Source organism: Heloderma suspectum, chromosome W (genome assembly GCF_057233095.1).
Source record: "Heloderma suspectum isolate Gila_16-S chromosome W, 16-S_ref, whole genome shotgun sequence".
NCBI lineage: Eukaryota > Metazoa > Chordata > Lepidosauria > Squamata > Helodermatidae > Heloderma > Heloderma suspectum.
In genome coordinates this window covers 57,972,743-57,995,980 of record NC_139475.1, presented here as the reverse complement: position 1 = coordinate 57,995,980, position 23,238 = coordinate 57,972,743, and the positions used below count along the sequence as shown (strand labels likewise).

Sequence of the window (23,238 nt, the reverse complement as noted above, 5' to 3'; positions counted from 1 at the left end):
CCTTACACCTCTGGTGACCGTTTAACACAAAGAGAAAGGAATATCGAAAGACTAAGTGGCGGTGGCCGTGTGGAAAAGAAATGGCAACCATATGTACCCTCCCTCAATGGGTGAGGTCACATGAGGTATCAGTTAGAAGCAAGCTGTGTGCTAGGCTAGTAAGCCACCCTGCCAAACGGCCACTGGCTCCAGGAGGGGGGGGCGGCAACAGGAGGCAGCTGCAAGGGGTAGCCCTTTCCTGAGGCTCAGAGGCAAGTCCTCCATTCCTAGGGAGAGTAAAGATGGTGGAAGCAGGGCTCCACGAGGAAACGCAGAGACCGGCCGGAACTCAGAACTCTCCTGTGGGGGTGGCAGGATGTTTTTTCACAAATGAACTTCATCAAGATGTGAGATGATGCAGCTGCCACTGGATGGCTGCATACCTCGCCGTGGGCAGCTACAACAAGCTATTAAAGGGTGAGAAATCCACAGGGGTGGGTAGAAGCTATAACAGCCTCTTGAGCTTTTTGTCAAGAGGGAGAGAGGAGGGGGAAGCCAGCTATAACATTCCCCCACCCCAATTTCTGCAAAAGCCCTTAAAGTAAACATGTGCTCAACCCCATCTGTCTTCCCTCTTCACCGTGTTAACAGTCCCAAAGTGGAATCCAGGAGTGATTTTGGAATGAGCAGCTCCTGGCTGCAGGGGGGAACATCAACCAACTCCCTTGTCAGCCTCTCCAGTGTCAGCTGTTGCACCAACTCCAGATGGTGGGTTGTTTCCTGTGGTTTGGGACCAGCTGTTCTCTGGGAGATTCTCCATGCTCTTAGCCCAGAGAAAGGCGCATGGAGTTCCCCTGTAGCCATGTCCCAAGATGTGAGAGCTCTGGCCTCCTCTCGATTTACTGCCCACCCTCCTGATCCGGTCCAGTAGGCACAACACTTTTGGCCACAGCCCCTTCCAAATGAGCAGCCCTCTCCTCTGCCCCATCTAAGCCATTTCCAGCTTGTGAGACCCTCTCCTCTGCTACCAACCACTCCTACCCTGGAACTCCTCTCCCTTGGTCCATTTCTTGGCCTGCTGCCATGTGCTGTTCTGCAGCCTGTGCAAGCTACGAGACCCCCAATTCAACTAGACACCTAAATTAGATGCTCAAGTTTAAAATTCATAAATAGGACTGGGGAGGGGAGAAAGACTGCAGGGTTAAGCGCCTCTGGAATTTGTTCTGGCCTTCTTCAATGAGTCCACCTCAAAATGCTCCCTCGCCACACCTCGTGGGAAGGCAGCGGGCCTCCTGGGGCAACATGCATTTCACCCTGGCTGCGTGCCGGGAGAGTGGCGGTGCCCCGTCGCTATGCCAGTAAAAGCCCCCTCCTCTCCTGTTTCCTAGGGATACCTGTGAACAGGGAGAGGGGAAAAGTCTGAGATGTGCCCACTTCTGGCTGCAGGGGTTTCTCAGAGGCTTTATTATTGCACTGACAAAGATGAAAAGGAGAGCAGCGGCAGGTCACCGCTTCACTTTTGCGTCCTCCTTGATCTTCCAGATCATCAGCTCCATGCAGGCTCAGGCATCCTCGCTGGAGTTGTGACCTTCCACTATCAAGAATGAGAAAAAACAACAACAGGAAGCTGTAAGTGATCCATTCCCCTGAGGCTAGGAAGACTGGAATATTGGAGAAGGAAAAATAAAAGTTATTCTGCCATTCCTTGTTTCGGCTGTCCATGCAGCACAGAAATATTCTGCACTCAAGCACTTTGGATGTCTTCAAAAACAGATCGGGCAAATCCTGCCCAAAGCAGAGTGACTTGCATACAACTATTTGGACTTGACCAACTATGAGGACAAAGCACAGTGCCTCCTTTAACAAATGTATTCCCATATTATTGGTGTCTGAAATCAAGGGCCAGGAGATAAACCGGGAAGACATGGCAACATCTTCCCCTTTGTGATTGCTTGTGGGCTGCCCAGGGTGCATCTTAGCTTGCTACTTTAAAACTTGACTTTTAGGGACCTTTAGTTTGACCAGCAGAGCTCTTCTTATGGAGGATGAATATCTTGCAATGTGGAGTGCTCCTGTTCAGGATGCCAGCCAGACCCTCTTGCAGGATTCCATTCCCACCTGTAATAGTCAGTGTTCCACAGCCACTGATCATTCTCAGTTCTCATTGGACCATTTTTCGGGTTCGTTGCCCAATTATGTTTTTCCCTAGGGATGGGCGAACAAGCAAAGTTCAAGTTCACCAAGATTCTCCGAACATCAGCTCAGTGTTTGTCTCTCCTTGATTTGCGCTTGTTTCCAATCACTGTTTCCTGTGTGAACAGGAAAATTGTGCAAAACGAATGTGATCGAACATGAAAGTTGTGCAAAAAAATCTCAAATTTGTGCAAATTCCAAAAGTTCCACAAATTTCCTGTATAGAGTAAAGCATGAATAGTGTACCTTTAAAGCTGTGCAGTTGCGAACATTTTCCTTGTCAAAATTTGCATTATCTTTTGAATGTGAGCGCCTGTTTTGAGAATTTGCTAAAATTTTTGGAGAATGCATTCTCCTGCTTACGCTCAAGGTTGTGAACAGAGCATGTTTGCATGTATGCGAGCAGAAACTAAATTCTTGTACATCCCTATTTTCCCCCCTCAAGTGTTTTTTTTTTTTTTACGTTTCTGCAAACTTTGGGGTTCTCCCAAGCCTGCTGATATCTCGTGCTGTTTTGGCTAACTTGACCCTAAACATGGCTAACAGAGGGAACAATGGCAATATTGGATCTCCATGTTCAGAGGAAGTCTACCTCTGGATATAAGATGCTGGGGACAAAAAGAAGGGAGGGCTCTTGCCTTCAGGTCCTGTTTGTGGACTTTGTTTGTAGCACCTGCCAGTTGGAAACAGGATCCTGGATCAGATGGACCTTTGGGCCTGATCCTGGAAGGCGGTTCTTACAAGAACAGTATAGAATGAGGACAGGTCAGAGTCCCTGTCCTATGAAGGGAGGGCTGCAGCCTGAGGCTTTGAAGCAGGGCTGAAGAACCTCAGGCCAGGGGCCCAAAACAGCCTGCCTGGGGGCCCAACCTGGCCCTCCAGGGGTCCCCAGATGGCCTCAGCCCCGTTCTCCCAGCCACTGATTGTTTGGTGGTTTCCCGGCTTTTGTGCAGTCCCCCCCCCCTTCTAAAAGGTAGAAATGTCTCTCCTAAGGCTTAGCGAGTGGCAGAAAGAGCTGGAAGCTAAACTATACTGGCATTTTGGGAATGTGACCTCCAAGAGCTTCCCCAAAACGGCATTCCAGCCTTGGCCGGAAAGAGGTTCTGCACCAGCACTTGAAGGTTTAGAAGGATAAACGGCAACTGGAAGTTTTATCAGAGCTTGAGGATGCACTGCAGAGATTCTGCCCCCCCGCCCCCCCCGGGTCTCACCACTGTCCTGGATGATGTGCTTGAGGCAGTCTGCCATCAAGGTGCGCAGCGCCCGCTTGTAAGGCAAGCCCAGGCGGTGCGGGAAGATGACGGCTGTGTCCACCACCGTGCAGTGGATGAGCTGGCAAAGAGAAGGAGGCATGTCCCATCAGGTTATTTGCTCCCCCATGGCTGTGTGGAATCCTCTTCCACACCAGTGGGGAAGAGGTGTGGCTCAGAAGAGCTGCCAGGAGGGGCTCAGAAGAGCTGCCGGGAGGGGCCCAGCAGAGTCCCCCGCCCACAGCACTTCCCCACTGCCAACGACAGGCACAGTAGCAGCCCCTCTATCTCACCTTTAGTGCACACAAGTCACTTTCCAAGCTGTGCCCTATTAGGATTGTGTCCATGCTGAACATGCACAAGAGGACAGCTTGGACGTCCCGAAGGGTTATGGACACATCCTCCAGATCCGCCTCTGTCACCCCCGAAAACCTGCCAAAGAAAGACTGTCGTTGTCCAGGCCAGAAACTTCCCCTTGACCCTTTCTGGACACACTCTTACACCTTCCAAAACATTCACTTGCAGAGTAAAAATTACCCACCCGCAGAGCATCCTCCCCCCTTCCCCCCAGCTTTTTTGTTACTGTACAAGATCCTGGTCTGGACACCTCTCCTGAATGGAAAGAATCAAGCCCAGAGCAGTGACTCACAAAGAGACAGAACAGATTCCTTTGAGGGAGAGTACTTTGGCCCAGTGGTGTGGTGGTGAAGAACCAATGGTTTGGAATTTACCCGATTGCAGGCTCACAACAGTTAAGAGAGTAGGTCAAGTAAGACATGAGTGCAATAGTGCCATCCCATAAAGCTGACTGGTGGGAGATTCGGGACAGATACAGGGAAGTCCTCCCTCACACAGCGCAGAGTCAAACTATGGAATTCGCTACCACAAGACGTAGTGATGACCACCATTTAGGATGGCTTTAAAAGAGGGTCAGACAAATTCATGGAGAATAAGGCTACTAGTCCTGATGGCTATATACTACCTCTAGGATCAGACGCAGCATGGCTAGGTATACCAGTTGCTGGGGAACGCAAGTGAGAGGGTTCTACTGCACTCGTGTTCTACTTGCGGGAACAGAATGCTGGACTAGATGGACCTTTGGTCTGATCCAGCTTGACTCTTCTGATGTTCTTATAAGAGGATGGTATAGGTATGTGAGGACCAGGAAAAGCCTCCGACTGAGATACTGGAGAGCTGCTGAGAGTCAGAACAGAATAGACTAGGCTAGCCGAAGGCAGCTGCATATGCAGCTGCCTTGCTGACAGCTCAGTAAGTTGTCTATTGTCACTCTAAATTGCACAGGTCTTGGTTTACATGGTTATGCTCTCTCACTAGGCTGGTTCGCCAATAACGCTAAGCCACCATGAGTTAATTAACCTGCAGGTCTTTGCAGCGTGTGCCGGCTCCCATTTTGAATATGCAAGCGCTGTGAAGGCCGGCAATGCAAATTGGTCGCCTCTGTCTCAGTACTTACCGGGTGTTGTAATCCACGACCTTATGGTTGGGCTTGACAAAGGTGTCATAGACCACCTTCAGGTCTGAGTCGATCACGGTGACTCGAGTCAGCTCCAGGCCTTGCTTGGTGTAACACTGCAGAAGCCAAGGAAGGGGAGAGACAAGGTGGGGGGGATTCGGAAGGATTCCCCATCAGTTACAGGGTAGCTGCTCATTATTCACCAAACCTCAGCCAACTCTGCAGCCAAATACTGTTAAACCAATTTGGGAATCAAAGTGTGCAAATGTGTTCTTCCCACTCTAAAAGGTTCAAATGCCTTTCCTATAGCTTCATTACTGGCATTAAGAGCTTTAAGATAAAATATGCTGGTATTTTTGGCCGCACCCCTTTTGCACTGTGCCCCGCCCCTGGAATGCAGTCCCTGAGAGCTTCTCCAAACTGGAACTCAGCACCTGGTCTGAAAGAGGTTCAACACCCCTGCTATAAATATTACACCACCCCTGGCTCTCAATGCCCCTGGAGATGCACAGTACCAGAATAAAGTTATGCAAAAGAGAAAAAAAGCAGAGTAAGTTCTACAAAAGAAACAACTGGGTCCTGCAACAAAATGTTGCAGTGTGGAGATCTCCTCAGGATTCCAGCCATGATTTTCCAGGATTGTCCATTCCATTTCCCCTTCCTTGGTTCCTCCCTGCCAACAGACCCTTAGCTTTCTGTTGGCCACTGAGCACGCTCAGACCTCATTGCGCTGTTTTGGCATTTTTTTTGCCTCCATCGTTTTTCCCCCTTAAAGGTTTTCCTTCTTCTGCAAGTCTTGGGGTGTAATTATTTTTATTTAATGTGTTTTAATCCCACTTTTCAGACCCTAATTGTCTCCCAAAGTGGCTCATGTCAATAAAAAAAGGGGAAGAGAGGACCTGCCATCATCCTCACAAACTAAAATGACAAGACACACCAGGGAAGGGGAGTGGAGGGGAAAGTAAGAGGAAGGAGGCCAGATTTTCAAGGCCAGAACAATGTGGGAAGCTAGAAGCAGGCATTTAAATGCACTTTGGGCCAGGATAATCTTCCCTTGCTGGTGTCCCTGCCTGAACAGATGGGTGGCTCCTGTTCCTTTGGCCAACGGATGAGGCCAGAGTGTTCTTTCTCTTCCCTTCTATGGTACCAGCAGGACAACTGCTAGTTGGAGCTGAGTGTTCTTCCTGGCAGGGAGGGGGAAGTGAGCTTCCCTGGCCAATGGGTGCTCTCCCCCTTGGCTTGATGTTATTCCTGGAAAGCAGAGGGTGGAAACTCCCAGTGGTCCTGGGTGCCCGGCTCATGGCAGGGGCCAAAGTGTGCTTCCTTTCTGCTCTCCAGCCCCAGGGCAACTCAGTGTTCCCTTGAGCATGCAGATATCTCCCTCTGATTTCTCAGGAGGCCCATTTTGGCTATGTAGCTATCGTTACTCACCACCCATGTTCACAATTATTGTATGTGATAGGCTCAAAGTTGCATCCATTTATATAGGTGGTAAACTCCGATTGCTGGAGTACAGGTTTTTACGTTTTTCAAACACACACACACACACACACACCCTTCTCTGATTGAAATGCCCTTGGTACCATTCCACCTGCATGTTCCACCCACCATTTCACAGTCTACAGCATAGATGCCCGGACAGCCATCTGCATGGGGCAGCTTCTCAAAAGTCTTCACAAAGCCCTCCAGGTTGTTCTTCTGGCCGTCATGGACATGTTGCTTAAATGGGGAGAGAATTAAAGAGAGAAGAAGAAATAAATCTCCTGCAGAAAGGAGCAAGAGCCCTCTAACCTCGTCCAACTTTAATTAGCAGGCTTTCCCGCTAACTAAAAATACACAGCACCGTGAAAGGAGCCCTCTTACTCTACCAAACTTGCAAAAGCCAACATGAGTAAGTATGTTATGTGGTTCTTCCTAGACAAAAATATAAAAATAAAAGTAGCTCTTCCTCCCTCTCCCATAAGGCCCAAACAGGAGGAGGGAGTGTGTTTGTCACTAAATAAAAATGGTGGGCAGCAGAGAAAGTCCTTCACACAACATATAATTCATTTAATGGAATTCACTGCCACAGGATATGATAGGGTTCACTAGCTTAGGAGGTTTTTGAAGAGTGTGAGACAAATACGAGGAGGAGAGGTGTATTAATGGCTATTAGCTATACTGGCTAAATGCAACCTCTGTCTTCAGAGCTATGCCTCTGAAAACCTGTCGCTGGGGGATAACAACAGCAGAGGGCTTCCCAGTGTTTTCCAGGCAAGGCTAGGAAAGGATCCTGCCTGGAACCCTGGAGGGCCACTGCCAGTCAGTGTCGGCAATACTGGGCTAGATGGACTCAGCAGGAGGTGGCTTCCAATGTTCCTGTTTGCCTTCATGTCCTGCTTGTGGGCTTCTTGGGGGCATCTGGTTGGCCACTATATGGAACAATATGTGGACAAGACAAACCTTTGGCCTCACCCAGTAGGGTTTTACTTCTGCTGTTAGGCCTTGATGAAACTTGATTGGGACAGAGTAATCAATACTGGAGCTAGATGGACCAATGGTCTGACTTGGTTGAATACATCTTCATACATTTAACAAGAGCATCCGTAGCTCAGTGGTAGAGCACATGATTTGCATATAGAAGGTCCCTGGTTCAGTGTCTCGGATCACCAGTTCAAGGGTTGGAAAAGACCACTGCAGATCATACTAGATGGCCTAACAATCTGATTCCATGCAAGGCAACGCCCTGCTTTCAGAAGTGGTAAGCACACTCTCCAGCAGTGAATTTGCATGTGTCAGCCTGTTGTTCGAAGGTACAGGAGCAGAGCCAGTTAAGAACCAATACAGCTGTAGCCGATAATGTTATGGCAATGCAAATCTCACACAGCCAGAGCGTGCCTCCGCTCACTGGGGCGAAGAAGCATTAAGGTGTGGCTTCGGTTCTCTTCCACACCCCTGTCATTAGCAAAGTGCCAGAAGCGCGCTACCCTATTTGGAAAGGAAGGTGCTAGGCGGGCAGGGACAGCTGAACACCCAGAGGCCCATTTTGAACTTCCAGCTCATATAAGTCAAATTCATGGAGGATCACCCTATCAACGGTTACTAGTCACAACAACTAAACAGATGAACCCTTGTTACTAAATAGCCTTTGTGATACTTGGTTTTAATAAGCCCTGTGAGGTCACACTCGGATTGTGCCACTGATACAGAGAAAGTCTAGTTTGTTAAGGGGCTCACTAATAGAGCATATCCTTTGGAAGCAGAAGGATCCAGGCTCAATCACCCATCTCTCTTGTTAAAACAGGGCTGGGCAACTTCCCAGTGTCAATTTCCTCCACCCCAGAATCCAACCCAGCACAAAAAAGGGCCAGTGGGGCCCATCCCTGAGTTAAAAGGATCTCTGGCAGCAAGGCCAGGTTTTCTAGGGAAGACCTTAGAAAACTGCTGCCAGTACCAGGAAAGACAGACCAACAGGGATGTATGAAATTTGTTAAATTGGTTCCATCTGCATTTTGCAGATTGTCAGATGTCTTTCATTCTGTCAACAGAATTGGATTCTTTACAAGAATTTTGTTCTACTTGCGCTAATGCATAAGTGTGTCTTAGTGCCAATACAAAAGAGCACAAATCACCCCCAAAGTGAAAAACTGGTCTGCAAGTCCGTGGAATCCACGTGACCTGGAAAAGGCCAGTCCACTGTGGAATCAACAGGTCAGATTAATAGAAATCCGAACTCATTTGAATCCACTGCAGATTTCTCCGACACCCCTATGGACCAATGGCTTGGCCAGGCAGAAGGCTGCGTGCAGCATTGCTTACTTTCGCGACTTGGCAACCGGGTGAAGCCACTGCTCCTGAACAGCAGTTGTAATGCGTTTCCCAGCCACCTGGAACTGAAAACAGGGAGGGAGACACTGAGCAAGGTAACACCACAGTGCACACATCAATGCCACATTTTCCGAGAAGCAAATCTTAGCAACCCACAGAGGCCACTCTGGCAGAGCACATTCTTGATTTATAACATTCATATGCTGCTGTTCTGTCAAGCACTCAAGATGGCTTACGATCAAAGGGAGATGACGCAAATGAAAAAGGTGATGGGGAGGGAAGAGAAAAACAAACAAAATTCAAGGACCAGCTCTTCCATACTGACGCTACATCGTGACTAGAGAGAATGGCTGCAGATGGAAAGGGAGGAGCCACATGGCAGTTGGTACCAGCCAAGCTGATGGAACGGGTGTGTGTGTGTGTCTATCTCACTTCTCCCTCTGATGCATCTATGCTACATGCATCCACATGTATTTATTCTATCACATTTGTATCCTAATCTTTTTCCCAAAACACCTGGGGTTGCATTTATGGATTCTCCCCATTTAAGCTTCACAACAACCCTGGGTGGTAGGCTAGGCTCAGATAATTGTTTAAATTGCTGAGCAGGAATCTGAGTGGGGTGGAGGTGAGGAGAGAGAATCATCTATACCACCAGGAGCACCTCTGGAGGAAGGATGGAATAAAAAATGACAATACCACGAATTACCTCTTTGCTTGTGCAACCTCCCCCAGTGGTGGACGCATTCCTCCTTCCGGACACAGTTACCAGATGCCGTCACCATATAGTCAGTGCCGCAGCGGCAGCAAACTCTACGGGAACCTTGAAGTACAAAAAAGGGCATGTGCATGCATATCGATTTTTGCTCAATCCGGGTATTTGCCTCCATTCTATTATCTCCTTTGAAAGAGCTGATATTTTTAGAAGAAGATCCTCTGAAGATCCCCTGTTTATTCCCCTAACATCTGGTCCTTGTAAAAGTGATTTTGGAGAAGAAAAAGAACAGTGTATTTATTTCATATCAAGCACCGCCAGCACGTGGAGGATTCTGCTAATCCAATTCCTATAACACTCTGCAGCAGTGCCCCCTTGTGGCACAAGAGAGAACTGCAACAGGCATCAAAAAGCAGAAATAAAGTAACTTGGATGGACAAAACACACTTCTTATTCCCAGCTTCCTTCCTTATGGAGGAGAAAAGCTTTGTTTCTGATGCCAGGAAAAGCTTGGACTATTTATGCCAAGGAAGGCTGACTAGGACCCAAGCCATTTTACCTGGATCGCAACTTTGATTCAGTCTATGAGGGCAGGGGAGGAGATTTTTTATGGATAATGCCAGATACATTAATTGGTTTTTCCGACTGCCACACTGAAGAACAATTGTCTATTTAAGATGGCAGTTTACAACAGGTGTTTGAAGAGAATTGTTAGCCTTCCTCCTTTTAAAGATTTGCATATATGAGCCAAAGATTTGTGAAGTCTTGTGTTGTTATATTAGGCCATAAATGAAGACTTTTGTGTCAAAACATGTTTTTGGCTCCTTTTCACAGTATTGGGTTGTGAAGGTTTGAGGCCAATAGAGGCAAAGGGAAAAAAATGTCAGGCTTAGAGGCCTGGAGTTTTCTGTTGGGAGGGGGTAACCCTGAAAGGAGTAGTTTCATTTAAGTGTCTGTTTCATTTCTCCACTGAAGTTTCATTTCTCCAGGTTTGAAGCAGTGCTTTTGGTTTGCAACTGTTATTTTCTTTTAATGCCTTTTGTATCACTCAGCTCTATTGTGTAAACACCTTTAGGTGTGATTTGTTCATTTCAAATCTTCTAAGTAAACTGTTGTGGTTGAACCGTGTGTCTAGAGTGTCAGTCACCCTATGTCTACAGCCTAAACCCCACATTACTGGGTAGGGGAAGTTTAAAAGAAGGAAGGTGGGACTCTTAAGGAGGCAGGAAAGCCTTAAGGAGTTGCTCAGGGGGTCCAGGTCATAAGTAGACTGACATAGGTACATTTGGGTCTTTACTCTTTGTGTGCTATTATATATAATTATTAGCTTGAGTAATCAAGGCTCCTTTAGCCTTCCCCAACCTGCTGCTCTCCAAATGCTCTAGCCTTTAACTCCCACCAGTATGGCTAGTGGTTAGGAATGCTGAGAGCTGTAGCCCAAAACATCTGGAGGGCATCAGGTTGGAGAAGGCTGCTTTAGAGTTTTTATTTGTTTCTTGCCTTCTAGCCACACGTGCTCATCAACTGTGAAACCATTGCTGATAAAAGGGAAGCCGATGATTTTTTTTTTTCTGGAGCTGAAACTACCCCCCTGGACCCTACCCTACCTGGTGAGTGGCCCCTTAAATTACAGGCTGGATCTCCCAGACTGAGGCAATCCACCCCAGCTTCTCATGATTCCTCTGATCTCAAGAGCACAGGCACATAAAGCTGCCTTAGACTACATCAGACCCTGAGGGCATCTAGCCCAGGACTGGCTGCTGTAACTGGTGGCAGCTTTCCTGCCAGGGATCTTTGCAGGCTCTCTGCAGAGCAGATAACTGGTACTGGGTTGGAGAATCTGGTAGGAACAGAATGTTTAGAAGCCCCCCCCCCCCCCCCCGCAAAAGGGCAAGTGGTGGTAGATGGCCCTGTTTGGGGTCAGGGGAGTACAGCTGGAGGAAGCTCCAAGGCAGTCTTTTCCATCTCCCTCACCCTCTTGTTCCTCCCCACCATGCAGATTGGTGCTGGACGTGCTCCAGGACTGCCCCTGGATGAGGATGGCCGAGTCAACCCCTGCCCCTCCAGCAGAGCTTACTATCAGCTGTTTTCCTCTCTTCCACTGCAAAGACAACTGCTCGTCCTGGCTTTTCAGGACACGGCATAGGATAACCATGCTCCTTCAAGTCCTCCTCCGTCAACACGTACTCCTTGAGCCTTCAGTACAAGGAAGCACCTGAAGATGATGAAGGCTAGGAAATACTAATTCATTCCCAGATCAATACCCCAGCCATCAAAATAGAAATATTCAGACCGGCTTACATAAATTTTCAAAAAGTTATAATGGAGAAAAACCTCTACAACAAAAAGAGAAACATGACAGCATAAAACCAGCTCAGATGCAGAACTAAAAATGCATGTGTTTCTTTAAAAGCCTGGGAAAATAAAAATGATGAAAACTACCATGACATAGGTGCCAGGTAGGCCTCTCTCAGATTACCCTGCTCTGCATCCAAAGCCCTCCCCCAGGTGTCTCCCCTGAGGGAGGCTCAGAGGGTGGCAACAAGGGAGAGGGCCTTCTCAGTGGTATCCCCCCATTTATGGAATGATTTCCCTGACAAGGCCTGCCCGGTACCAACATTGCCATCTTTTTGGCACCAGGTTAAAACTGCCCTCTCCTCTCAGGCATTTGGCAGCATATAAGGAGTCTCCTTGATTGGCTCTGGCTGACGGTTTTAAATTGTTTTAGATATATGTTGTTGTTGTGTGTGCTATTTGTTCTGTGTCATTACGTGACTAGTTTTATACTGTATATAATGTAGTTTCATGGTCTTTTTAATTTTTGTGAACTGCCCAGACAGCTTCGGCTATGGGGCAGTATACAGTCAGGGCCAGAAATATTGGAACAAGGATAACTGTTTTGGCAGTTGGCCTCTGTACACCACCACACAGAAGTTGAAAGGAAACACACCCAGATGGGAGCGAAGTCAGGACTTCCAGCTGTAATTCAAGGGGTGCGGCAAAAGTGGGGCACTGACCATTCGGGAAGGACAGCCAGGGGCATGCACACACCCCCATCGTTGGTGGCTCATAAGTAATGGAGCAAATGGCTAGAAAGCAGCTGCATGGCCAGGGGTGGCCTGTTTCCTGGGTGCCCCATGACCCATCAAGCAGATGAAAGGCCTGGAGATGGTTCTGAGTGTTACATTTGCATTTGGTGGCTGTTCACTGGAACTCCCAACATGAGGTCCAAAGAGGTGTCCATGCGAGTGAAGGAGGCCATCATGAGGCTGAGGAAACAACATAAACCCATCAGAGAGATAGCAGAAACAGTGGGAGTGGCCAACACAACATTGTGGAACATCCTGAAAAAGAAGGAATTAACTGGCAAGCTCAGCAACAGCAACAGGCCTGGCAGACCACGGAAGACAACTAAAGTGGATGACTGCAGAATGCTGCTCATGGTGAAGAGGAGCCCTTTCCCAACATCTGGCCAGGTCAAGAACGCTCTTGCAGAGGTAGGCATGTCACTGTCAATATCTACAGTCAAGAGACGGCTTTATGAATGTGAATACAGAGGCTTCACAACAAGGTGCAAACCACTGGGAACGCTCAAGAACAGACAGGCCAGATTAGCCTTTGCCAGCAAACACCTAAAAAAGCCTGCCCAGTTCTGGAATAAGGTTCTTTGGACTGATGAAACCAAGATTAACTTGTACCAGAATTATGGGAAGAGAAAAGTATGGAGAAGGAAAGGAACAGCTCATGATCCAAAGCATACCACTTCATCTGTCAAACAAGGTGGAGGCAGTGTTATGGCATGGGCATGTGTGGCTGCCAAAGGAGTGGGGTCACTGGTGTTTGTTGATGACCTGACTGCTGATCAAAGCTGCAGGACGAATTCTGAAGTGTATAGGGCTATACTTTCTGCTCAGATTCAGCCGAATGCTTCCAAACTGATAGGACACCACTTCATATTGCTGATGGATAATGACTCAAAACATACAGCCAAAGCTACCCAAGAGTTTCTCAGGGCAAAGAAGTGGGATGTTCTTCCATGGCCAAGTCAGTCACCTGATCTCCACCCAATACAGCATGCTTCTCACTCACTGAAGACAAGACTGAGGGCAGAAAGACCCACAAACAGGCAGCAGCTGAAGGCAGCTGCAGTAAAGGCCTGGCAAAGCATCTCGAGGGAGGAAATGCAGCATTTGGTCATGTTCATGGGTTCCAGACTTCAGGCAGTCATTGACTGCAAAGGATTTTCATCCAGGTATTAAAGGCAACCCTTAAGTTTGAAATGATGGAGGGGGGGTGCGTGCCACTGGCTGTCCTTCCCGAATGGTCAGTGCCCCACTTTTGCCGCACCCCTTGAATTACAGCTGGAAGTCCTGACTTCGCTCCCACCTGGGTGTGTCTCCTTTCAACTTCAATGTGGTGGTGTACAGAGGCCAACTGCCAAAACAGTTATCCTTGTTCCAATATTTCTGGCCCTGACTAATAATTGAAATGAAAATGAAATGTGGAGGCTCTTTCCCTGAATCACCAAGCAGTTTCAAAAATACGATTGTTAACATAAAGCACTTCTAAAGCCGACAACAGCAGGTGCCATCTTGAAAGAGTCATCCACCGGCCTTCTCTCTCTCGCACAGGAGGGAATCCCTCTTCGAAAGTGGCACCTTCACAGCTTGGGTCCTTGCTGCTTGAAGGATTGCCTCCTCCCACATGGACCCGGAAGATCAAAGGTAATTTAATCCAACCCTCTGCCAAGGCAGGTCATCCACTGCTACAGCACCAGATGGCTGTCCAGCCTCTGTTTAAAAGCCTCTGATGCCAGAGAGTCCACCACCTCCTGAGGCAGCCTGTGCCGCCCACCGCCAAAGAGCTCACCGAGTTAGGAAGTTCTTCCTAATGCTTAGTCCAAATCAACAGAGAAAAAATTTGCTCCATCGTCTATTTATCCGACAGACCATCAGATATCTGAAGACGGCTGTCATATCACCTCTTGTCCATGCTAAACTTTGTTGTTGTTCAGTCGTTCAGTCGTGTCTGACTCTTCGTGACCCCATGGACCATAGCACGCCAGGCCTTCCTGTCCTGCGCTCTCTCCCGGAGTGTGCTCAAGTCCATATTCATTGCATCGGTGATGCTATCCAGCCATCTCATCCTCTGCCGTCCCCTTCTCCTTTTGCCTTCAGTCTTTCCCAGCATCAGGGTCTTTTCCAGAGAGTTTTCTCTTCGCATTAGGTGGCCAAAATATTTGAGCTTCAGCTTCAGTATCTGTCCTTCCAGTGAGCAGTCAGGGTTGATTTCCTTTAGGATGGACTGATTTGACCTCCTTGCAGTCCAGGGGACTCGTAAGAGTCTTCTCCAGCACCACAGTTCGAAAGCATCAATTCTTCGGCGCTCAGCCTTCCTTATAGTCCAGCTCTCACAGCCATACATTACTACTGGGAAAACCATAGCTTTGACGGACCTTTGTCAGCAAGGTGATGTCTCTGCTTCTCACTATGCTGTCTAGGTTTGCCATAGCTTTCCTCCCAAGGAGCAAGCGTCTTTTAATTTCATGGCTACAGTCACCGTCTGCGGTGATCTTGGAGCCCAAGAAAGTAAAATCTGCCACTGCTTCCATTTCTTCCCCTTCTATATGCCAGGAAGTGATGGGGCCAGATGCCATGATCTTAGTTTTTTTAATGTTGAATTTCAAACCAGCTTTTGCACTCTCCTCTTTCACCTTCAACAAGAGGCTCTTTAGATCCTCTTCGCTTTCTGCCATTAGGGTGGTATCGTCTGCATATCGGAGGTTGTTGATAATTCTCCCGGCAATCTTAATTCCGACCTCTGATTCATCCAGCCCGGTGTTTCTCATGATGTACTCTGCATATAAGTTAAATAAGCAGGGTGACAATATGCAGCCTTGTCGTACTCCTTTCCCAATTTTGAACCACTCGGTTGTTCCATGTCTGGTTCTTACTGTTGCTTCTTGACCCTCGTACAGGTTTCTCAGGAGACAGGTAAGGTGGTCTGGTACTCCCATCACTTTAAGAATTTGCCACAGTTTGTTGTGATCCACACAATCAAAGGCTTTAGCGTAGTCAATGAAGCAGAAATAGACGTTTTTCTGGAATTCTCTTGCTTTCTCCATGATCCAGCGAATGTTGGCGATTTGATCTCTAGTTCCTCTGCCTCTTCGAAACCCAGCTTGTACTTCCGGTAGTTCTCGGTTCGCATACTGCTGAAGCCTAGCTTTTAGGACTTGGAGCATCACCTTGCTGGCATGTGAAATGAGCGCAATTGTGCGGTAGTTTGAACACTCTTTGGCGTTGCCCTTCTTTGGAATTGGAATGTAAACTGACCTTTTCCAGTCTTGCGGCCATTGTTGAGTGTTCCAAATTTGTTGGCATATTGAATGCAGCACTTTCACAGCATCATCTTTTAGGATTTTAAATAGCTCAGCTGGAATACTGTCATCTCCGCTAGCTTTGTTGTTACTAATGCTTCCTAAGGCCCACTTGACTTCACTCTCGAGGATGTCCGGCTCAAGTTCAGTGGCCGCACTATCATGGCTATCAGGGACATTCAGATCTTTCCTGGATAGTTCTTCTGTGTATTCTTGCCACCTCTTCTTAATCTCCTCTGCTTCTGTTAGGTCCCTGCCTTCTTTGTCCCTTATCATGCCCGTCTTTGCACAAAACGTTCCCTTGAGATCTCCAATTTTCTTGAGGAGATCTCTAGTCTTTCCCATTCTGTTGTTTTCCTCCATTTCTTTGCATTGTTCATTTAAGAAGGCCTTCTTGTCTCTCCTTGCTATTCTCTGGAACTCTGCATTCAGTTGGATATATCTTCCCCTTTCTCCCTTGCTTTTCGCTTCCCTTCTTTCCTCAGCTACTTGTAAAGCCTCCTCAGACAGCCACTTGGCTTTCTTGCATTCCTTTTTCTTTGGGATGGATTGAGTTGCTGCCTCCTGAACAATGTTACGGACCTCCGTCCAGAGTTCCTCAGGCACTCTGTCTATCAGGTCTAACCCCTGAAATCTATTCCTCACCTCCACTGTATATTCAGAAGGGATATGATTTAGGTCATACCTGAATGGTTTAGTGGTTTTCCCGATGTTCTTCAATTTAAGCCGAAATTTTGCAAGAAGCAGCTCATGATCTGAGCCACAGTCAGCTCCAGGGCTTGTTTTGACTGACTGTATAGAGCTTCTCCATCTTTGGCTGCAAAGGACATAATCAATCTGATTTCGATATTGACCATCTGGTGATGTCCATGTGCAGAGTCGCCTCTTGTGCTGTTGGAAAAGAGTGTTTGCTATGATCAGCGTGTTCTCCTGGCAAAACTCTATTAGCTTTTGTCCTGCTTCATTTTGTGCACCAAGGCCATGCCTGCCTGTTATCCCGGTGATTTCTTGACTTCCTACTTTAGCATTCCAATCCCCTATGATGAAGAGGACATCTTTGTTTGGTGTTAGTTCTACAAGGTGTTGTAGGTCTTCATAGAACCGATCAACCTCAGCTTCTTCGGCATCAGTGGTTGGGGCACAGACTTGAATTACTGTGATGTTGAATGGTTTGCCTTGGATTCGTACTGAGATCATTCTATCGTTTTTAAGATTGTACCCCAGTACTGCTTTTCCCACCCTTTTGTTGACTATGAGTGCTACTCCATTTCTTCTAAGGGATTCTTGCCCACAGTAGTAGATATGATGGTCACCTGAATTAAATTCGCCCATGCCTGTCCATTTTAGTTCGCTGATTCCCAAGATGTCGATGTTCAATCTTGCCATCTCATGTTTGACCACCTCTAGTTTACCTTGATTCATTGATCTGACAATCCAGGTTCCTAAACAATATTGTTCTTTACAGCGTCGGACTTTCTTTTCACCACCAGACACATCCACAGCTGAGTGTCCTTTCAGCTTTGGCCCAGCCGCTTCACTCTTTCTGGTGCTACTTGGAAATACCCTCTGCTCTTCCCCAGTAGTATATTGGACACCTTCCGACCTGAGGGGCTCATCTTCCAGCGTCATATCTTTTAGCCTTGTGATACGTTCCATGGGGTTTTCTTGGCAAGGATACTGGAGTGGGTTGCCATTTCCTTCTCCAGTGGACCACATTTTGTCCGAACTCTCTGCCATGACCTGTCCGTCTTGGGTGGCCCTGCACAGCATAGCTTATGGCTTCACTGAGTTAAGCAAGCCCCTTCGCCACAACAAGGCAGTGATCCATGAAGGGGATGCTAAACTTACTCAGGTCTTTGTACCATTCCTCACAGGACTTGGTTTCCAGACCCTTGGCCATCTCTGGCACCTTCCTCTGGACCTGTTCCAGTTTGTTGACGTCCTCCTTAACCTGTGGTGCCCAGAAGTGGACACACTACTGCTGGTGAGGTCTAACCAGTGCAGAACAGAGTGGTGCTGTTACTTCTTGGAATGTGGTGTCCAGATTGCGTTGAGGCAGTCTAGAGTCGCATTTGCCTTTGTAGCCGCCACGTTGCACTGCTGAGTCCTGTTTACTTTCTGGTCTACTGAAACCCCAACATCCTCTTGACATGTGTTGTTGTCGAGCCAGCTGCACTTCCCCAGACCCCGAGATCTTCATCTGAGGCCCTTGTTCATGTGCCCCACCAAGTGAGCTACTGAAATGGGCCGTTGCACTGGTGACACCCCAGTTCACAGATGCTCTCCCTAGAGAGAGGTCCACCCGGCACCCACTTTAATGTCTTTTCAGTGCCAGGAGAATAATTGTATTTTCCCAAGCTTTTAAACTCATGTCGTTTTTAATGTTGTTTTAGCTCTGCCAAAATAATATTTGTTCTCTACTCTGTTTTCTTTAATCTGTTTTTTATCGTTTTATATCTCTGATTAGTTATTTTATTCTGTGTGCTGCCCAGTTCACATGTTTGCTATAGGGCAGCCTATAAATAGCACAAATAAACAAAACACTATAACCCTAGGCCGATCTACACTTATGGGTTTTTTCACTTCCAATGAGGTTTCATCGCCCACCTTTCACACTACGCAGTACCCGCCTCGAACTGGAACCAGAATTTTCTGCTTCCATGCTTCCGCTTTCAATAACCTGATATCCCGGTATTTCCCCTTAATGTGCTCTGATTTTCCGCCTTCACTACCGGATCCGGTCGTAGTCCCCTCCCCCACCTGTCCATATACAGCGGTGTTTATATTTCCCTCCTGTCCAATCACAGCTCTTGACAACCCATGTTGTCTTCCAGCTACTGATCGCATAGCTTCCTCAGCAGTCCCCATTTCCTCAGTACCAAGCAAAGGGCTGGATGTGCTCGTGCTTGTCTGATCTTGGAAGCTAAGCAGGGTTGGCCCTGGGCAGTAGTTGGATGGGCAACCTCCTGGGAATCGGGCTTCCTGCACTGAGCAGGGGATTGTTCTATCCCTTCAAATGAGTCTAAGTTTTACCCGCTCCGTTTCTTTTAATTAAGCTGTTATCTTTGAAGAATCGTGGCTTCTCCATTATTTCCCCCCCCCCCCAATTCAGGCATGATCTTCAACGATTCGAAGATGTGAAGGTCATGCCTGAATTAGAAAAAAAAACATCGCAGAGAAGCCACAATTCTTTGAAGATAACACCTTAATTAAAAAAAAAATCCGGAGTGAGGGATAGGAGGGGGTAAAACTTCACCTCATTTGGTTATTGGCTATTGGTTCCATTATATTAGGGATACATCATAGTTTTATTAAGCTGCCCCACGGACTCATCAGGTAGAAAGGAATAAAACCACACCTCCGACTAAGGAACATATTGACCCAGAGCCATTGTGCACATGACAGAAAGAGGGGCATACCTGTCAGGTCTTCCACCTGCAAGCTCGTAGAGCGGTTCAGCGTAAAGCTGGTCTTAGCCGCCAGTTTCCCCCCTAGCATGGCTTCGTGAGAAACCGCTTTCCCGTTGCTGGTCTCTGGAAGGGGAAGGAAGAAGCCAGACACAAACCAGGCACATTAGCATACTATCTAAGTAGCCACAAAAGGGTGTCCGTTTGAACCTGCTTTGCAGGTCTAAACCCACTGAGGGCCTTAAAGCTTAAGCGCCGCACTTGGAATGGTGTGCACAAACAGGAGCCAGGGGCCAGTGTAGTTGTTTTAGGATTGGCAAGACATACCCCAGTCTCCCGTGGCATGGATCACACGTAAAGAAGCACCCCCAGGTGAGAACAAAGCGTGGGCAGGAATACACGACGCGACCCAGACTACAGTGTTCATTTTCAGAGATGCTATGGACCACATGGTAGGAAGCTTTGCCCCTGGAATTATGCCCATTGGGTAGGTAAGAAGTGCTTCCCCTCATTCTGCTCCACACATCCGAGGTCTGTTCTGGGTTGATTTGTTACATATGTATTCCAACGGAGTTGAGAAGGAGGCTTAAGCGTCATTGGGAGATATGGAGAGGGCTAAATCAAGCAAAGGCAGGAAGTGAACTTTCACTCTGGCGTTAAGAAGCAACGCAGCGGTACGTACTGTGGGCGCCCTGCGAGGGGCGTGGCAGCAGGCTCCTCAGCTTCTTCAGGGTGTTCACCGCCACATTCAGGTAAATGTTCCGACTGGTGCTGCGCTCGTACGCCACCTTCTCCTCTGACAGAGCCTGCGAACGGCACCGTTCAGGTCTTCAGCACTTTCAAGTTTAGCGGATAGGTTTGCTCAACTACAGTGACAAGCTATGACAGGAGGGCTGCTGGCGGCCAAGCTTGACGTCCCGACTTAGAACTCAGGACCCGCTGCTTCCAGGCAGAAACACGAGCCCAGTTAAATGGGCAGGCAACTCCACCTGGGGCAGAAGCAGCAACACTGCCAAGGGCCACAGACTTCACCGCCATGGACTGCCCTTCGTCTGTTCGGTTTCTTTGGAGGTAGCTGCCAACTCACTCACGAGGATTTTCTCAGGAACTTGTCCCTCCTGCAGGATGACTCCAACACCGAGACACAAACAACCTGACACAATGTTAGCAATCTGAAAGTCTCAAGAGGTGGGCTGACACACCACCTCCCAACACGCACAACCTGAATGTGCTGGTGCAGGGATATGGGATGCGCCATCAGCTTTGCTGAAAGAACAGCTCCACTGGCCTCCTCCTCTTCCTTCCAGCTGGTCATTATGAGAACTACGAAGGATGGGTGCCCTGTTTCCCTCTATCCTCCTCATCCCTTTTCCTTTTGTGTAGTGTCTTTTAGATCATAAGCCTATGGGCAGGGAGTGCCTTGCTTTACTGATTGTATGTAAGCCGTCCTGGGCATCCTTTTGTCTGAAGAGTGGGGTAAAAACACTTTAAATCAATGGGCCCAACCTCTTCAGGAGTCCACCTCTAGCTGTAGTTAAATCAAGACATATAAAAATAGCCACACACCTGGTCACCTCTCAACAAGAGAAACAGCTCCAGGTAACCAGGCAGGAGAGCTTTTCAACATTTACTTTCTTTCCCCACTCCCCAGGTCTCATTATTATTTATGTACAGTGCCTGCTGCCACTGGCAGAACAGCATTTTTGACTGCTTCGAGCCATTTGGACGTGCCTGGAAAGAGGGATTCAAATAAATAGAAATTACAGGTGAATGTTGTGGGCTTACTGGGTTCAGACACTGCATAAAACCCACACCTTCAGATTTACACTATTTTCACATCTAAAAACCTGAGGCAGTAAACAGGTGACTGGACCAGACCACCTTCAAGCTTTAAGTGGGGACTCACATGATTGAATTCTCCTTTATAAACACCTCCCCCCACCACAAATTTTAATCCCTGCACCTAGGAAACTAGTATGACAAAAAGGCTTGGCTAGAACTCTTCCCTCAGACATGCTACTGTTATGTGCAGGGAGGTGTTTTTTGTATGGAGAAACATTCAGTCACATGAGCCCCATTTACAGTCTGAAGTGGTACACATACGACACCGATATTACAACCTTCATGAGAACTAGTACTGAAGGAAGTAGTACTTTGAAGCTAGGGTTTCTTCTCCTGCTATAAAGGCTAAACCAAAGCACCAGTCATAAGGTCTCTCTCATTTTGCAGTGTTTTATTTTTAATACGGGGAATGCCCTTTGAAAAAATAAGGTTTTTAAGCATGCATGTTTAAGTTGAAGCACGTAAGTGTAAGTACATTTGAGACTGCCACTGTTTGAACAGGACCTTCACAGAACTCCAAATTTGGCTGGATCATGTCCTGTTCAAACCCTGAGAAAGGCAGTCAGGCTTGTTCACTAAACTTGCAACTGTTTTGCAGTAAGTGTCTCATTCCATCTGTCCTTTAGGCTTGCCCTCAATGTTAATGAGGTGCAAACTGCTAAGGATTAGAGATGGACAACTATGTCAATTTTGGTTTGAGTTTCTCATCTTTTCAGTCTTAGCTTTGTACTGTCTTTTCAACATTACTTTGCAATTTTTTTTAAAAAGCACAAGAAGTTTTATGCTTTTTTGCACATTTCTCCTAATATACACATCCTTGTATGTTATTTTCCCTTGTATATGCATTTCTGCAGTAATTACTCCCAATATAATGCATTTTTGTATGCTATTTTCACCAATATATGCATTTTGTGCACATGACACTTCTTTGATCAGAGTAGTGCATTGCAAAATCCAGAGAAGTGCCAATATTGAAGGATAACCATGTTTCAGTTCATGTACTAGTTCCGGGAACACAATTTAAGTAGGTTTACTATTTATTTATTTATTTATTTATTTACAATATTTATATACCGCTCCTCTTCAGAAGAATTTGGAGTGGTGAACAACATGATAAAAGAATAAAACAATGGTTAAAAGAGTTAAAACATTTTTTTTAAAGACAAACCCCAACAAAGTGGAGTTTAACAAACCACGGCTGGTCATGCAAGGAAGGCCTCTTGAAAGAATGTCTTCAGGAGATTCCAGAAGGAACACAACGTTGGTGCCTGCCTGACCTCCAGGGGCAGGGAATTCCACAGGAAGGGGCCACCACACTGAAGGCTCTTTTCCTGGTGGACTCCAATCGGGCCATGGGTCCATGTGGAACCGCCAGAAACATGCCCTCTGATGACCTCAGTGACCGGGCAGGTTGGTAAGGAAGGAGACGCTCTCTCAGGCATCCTGGTCCCAAGTTGTTTACGGCTTTGTACACTAGTACTAATACCTTAAGCCTGGCCCGGTAGCAAATAGGCAGCCAGTGCAGTTCCCTCAGCAAAGGGGTTACACACTGAAAAGGGGCATACTGCACTAGCTCCAGCTTCGGGACCAGCCTTGGGACCAGCCTTAAGGGCAGCCCCACATAGAGCGCGATGCAGTAATCCAGTCTTGAGGTTACTAATGCCTGTACCACCGTGGTCAAGCTATCCCTGTCCAGGAGAGGCCGTAGCTGGCAAACCAGCCGAAGCTGGTAAAAGGCACTCTGAGCTGCTGTGACCACTTCGGCCTCCAGCGACAATGATGGATCTAGGAGTATCCCTAGACTACGGACCTGATCTTTCAGAGGGAGTGCAACCCCATCCAGAACAGGCAATGAGCCTATCTCCCGGACCCGTGAACCACTCACCCACATGGCTTCCGTATTGCCAGGATTCAGCTTCAGTTTATTGGCCCTCATCCAGCCCGTTACTGAGTCTAGGCACCGATTCAGGACTTGCACAGCCTCTCCTGATTCAGATGTCACAGAGAGATAGAGTTGTGTGTCATCAGCAAACTGATGGCATTTACCTCCAAATCCCCTAATGACCACTCCCAGTGGCTTCATATACAGTCAGGGCCAGAAATATTGGAACAAGGATAACTGTTTTGGCAGTTGGCCTCTGTACACCACCACATTGAAGTTGAAAGGAAACACACCCAGATGGGAGCAAAGT

General features: G+C 47.5%; 1 protein-coding gene across 1 annotated transcript in view; it reads right to left on the bottom strand.

Annotated features, from left to right (window-relative positions):
• Positions 1-1,484: 1,484 nt before the first annotated feature.
• LOC146334057 (RNA exonuclease 1 homolog) overlaps positions 1,485-23,238 on the bottom strand; it is a 41,889-nt gene continuing 20,135 nt past the window's right edge. The window contains 10 exon segments of the mRNA XM_084824912.1: positions 1,485-1,573; positions 3,384-3,504; positions 3,716-3,854; positions 4,897-5,012; positions 6,505-6,615; positions 8,695-8,768; positions 9,413-9,526; positions 11,496-11,633; positions 19,217-19,330; positions 19,887-20,010. Of these exon segments, the coding sequence (XP_084681038.1) occupies positions 1,485-1,573; positions 3,384-3,504; positions 3,716-3,854; positions 4,897-5,012; positions 6,505-6,615; positions 8,695-8,768; positions 9,413-9,526; positions 11,496-11,633; positions 19,217-19,330; positions 19,887-20,010 (1,140 nt within the window).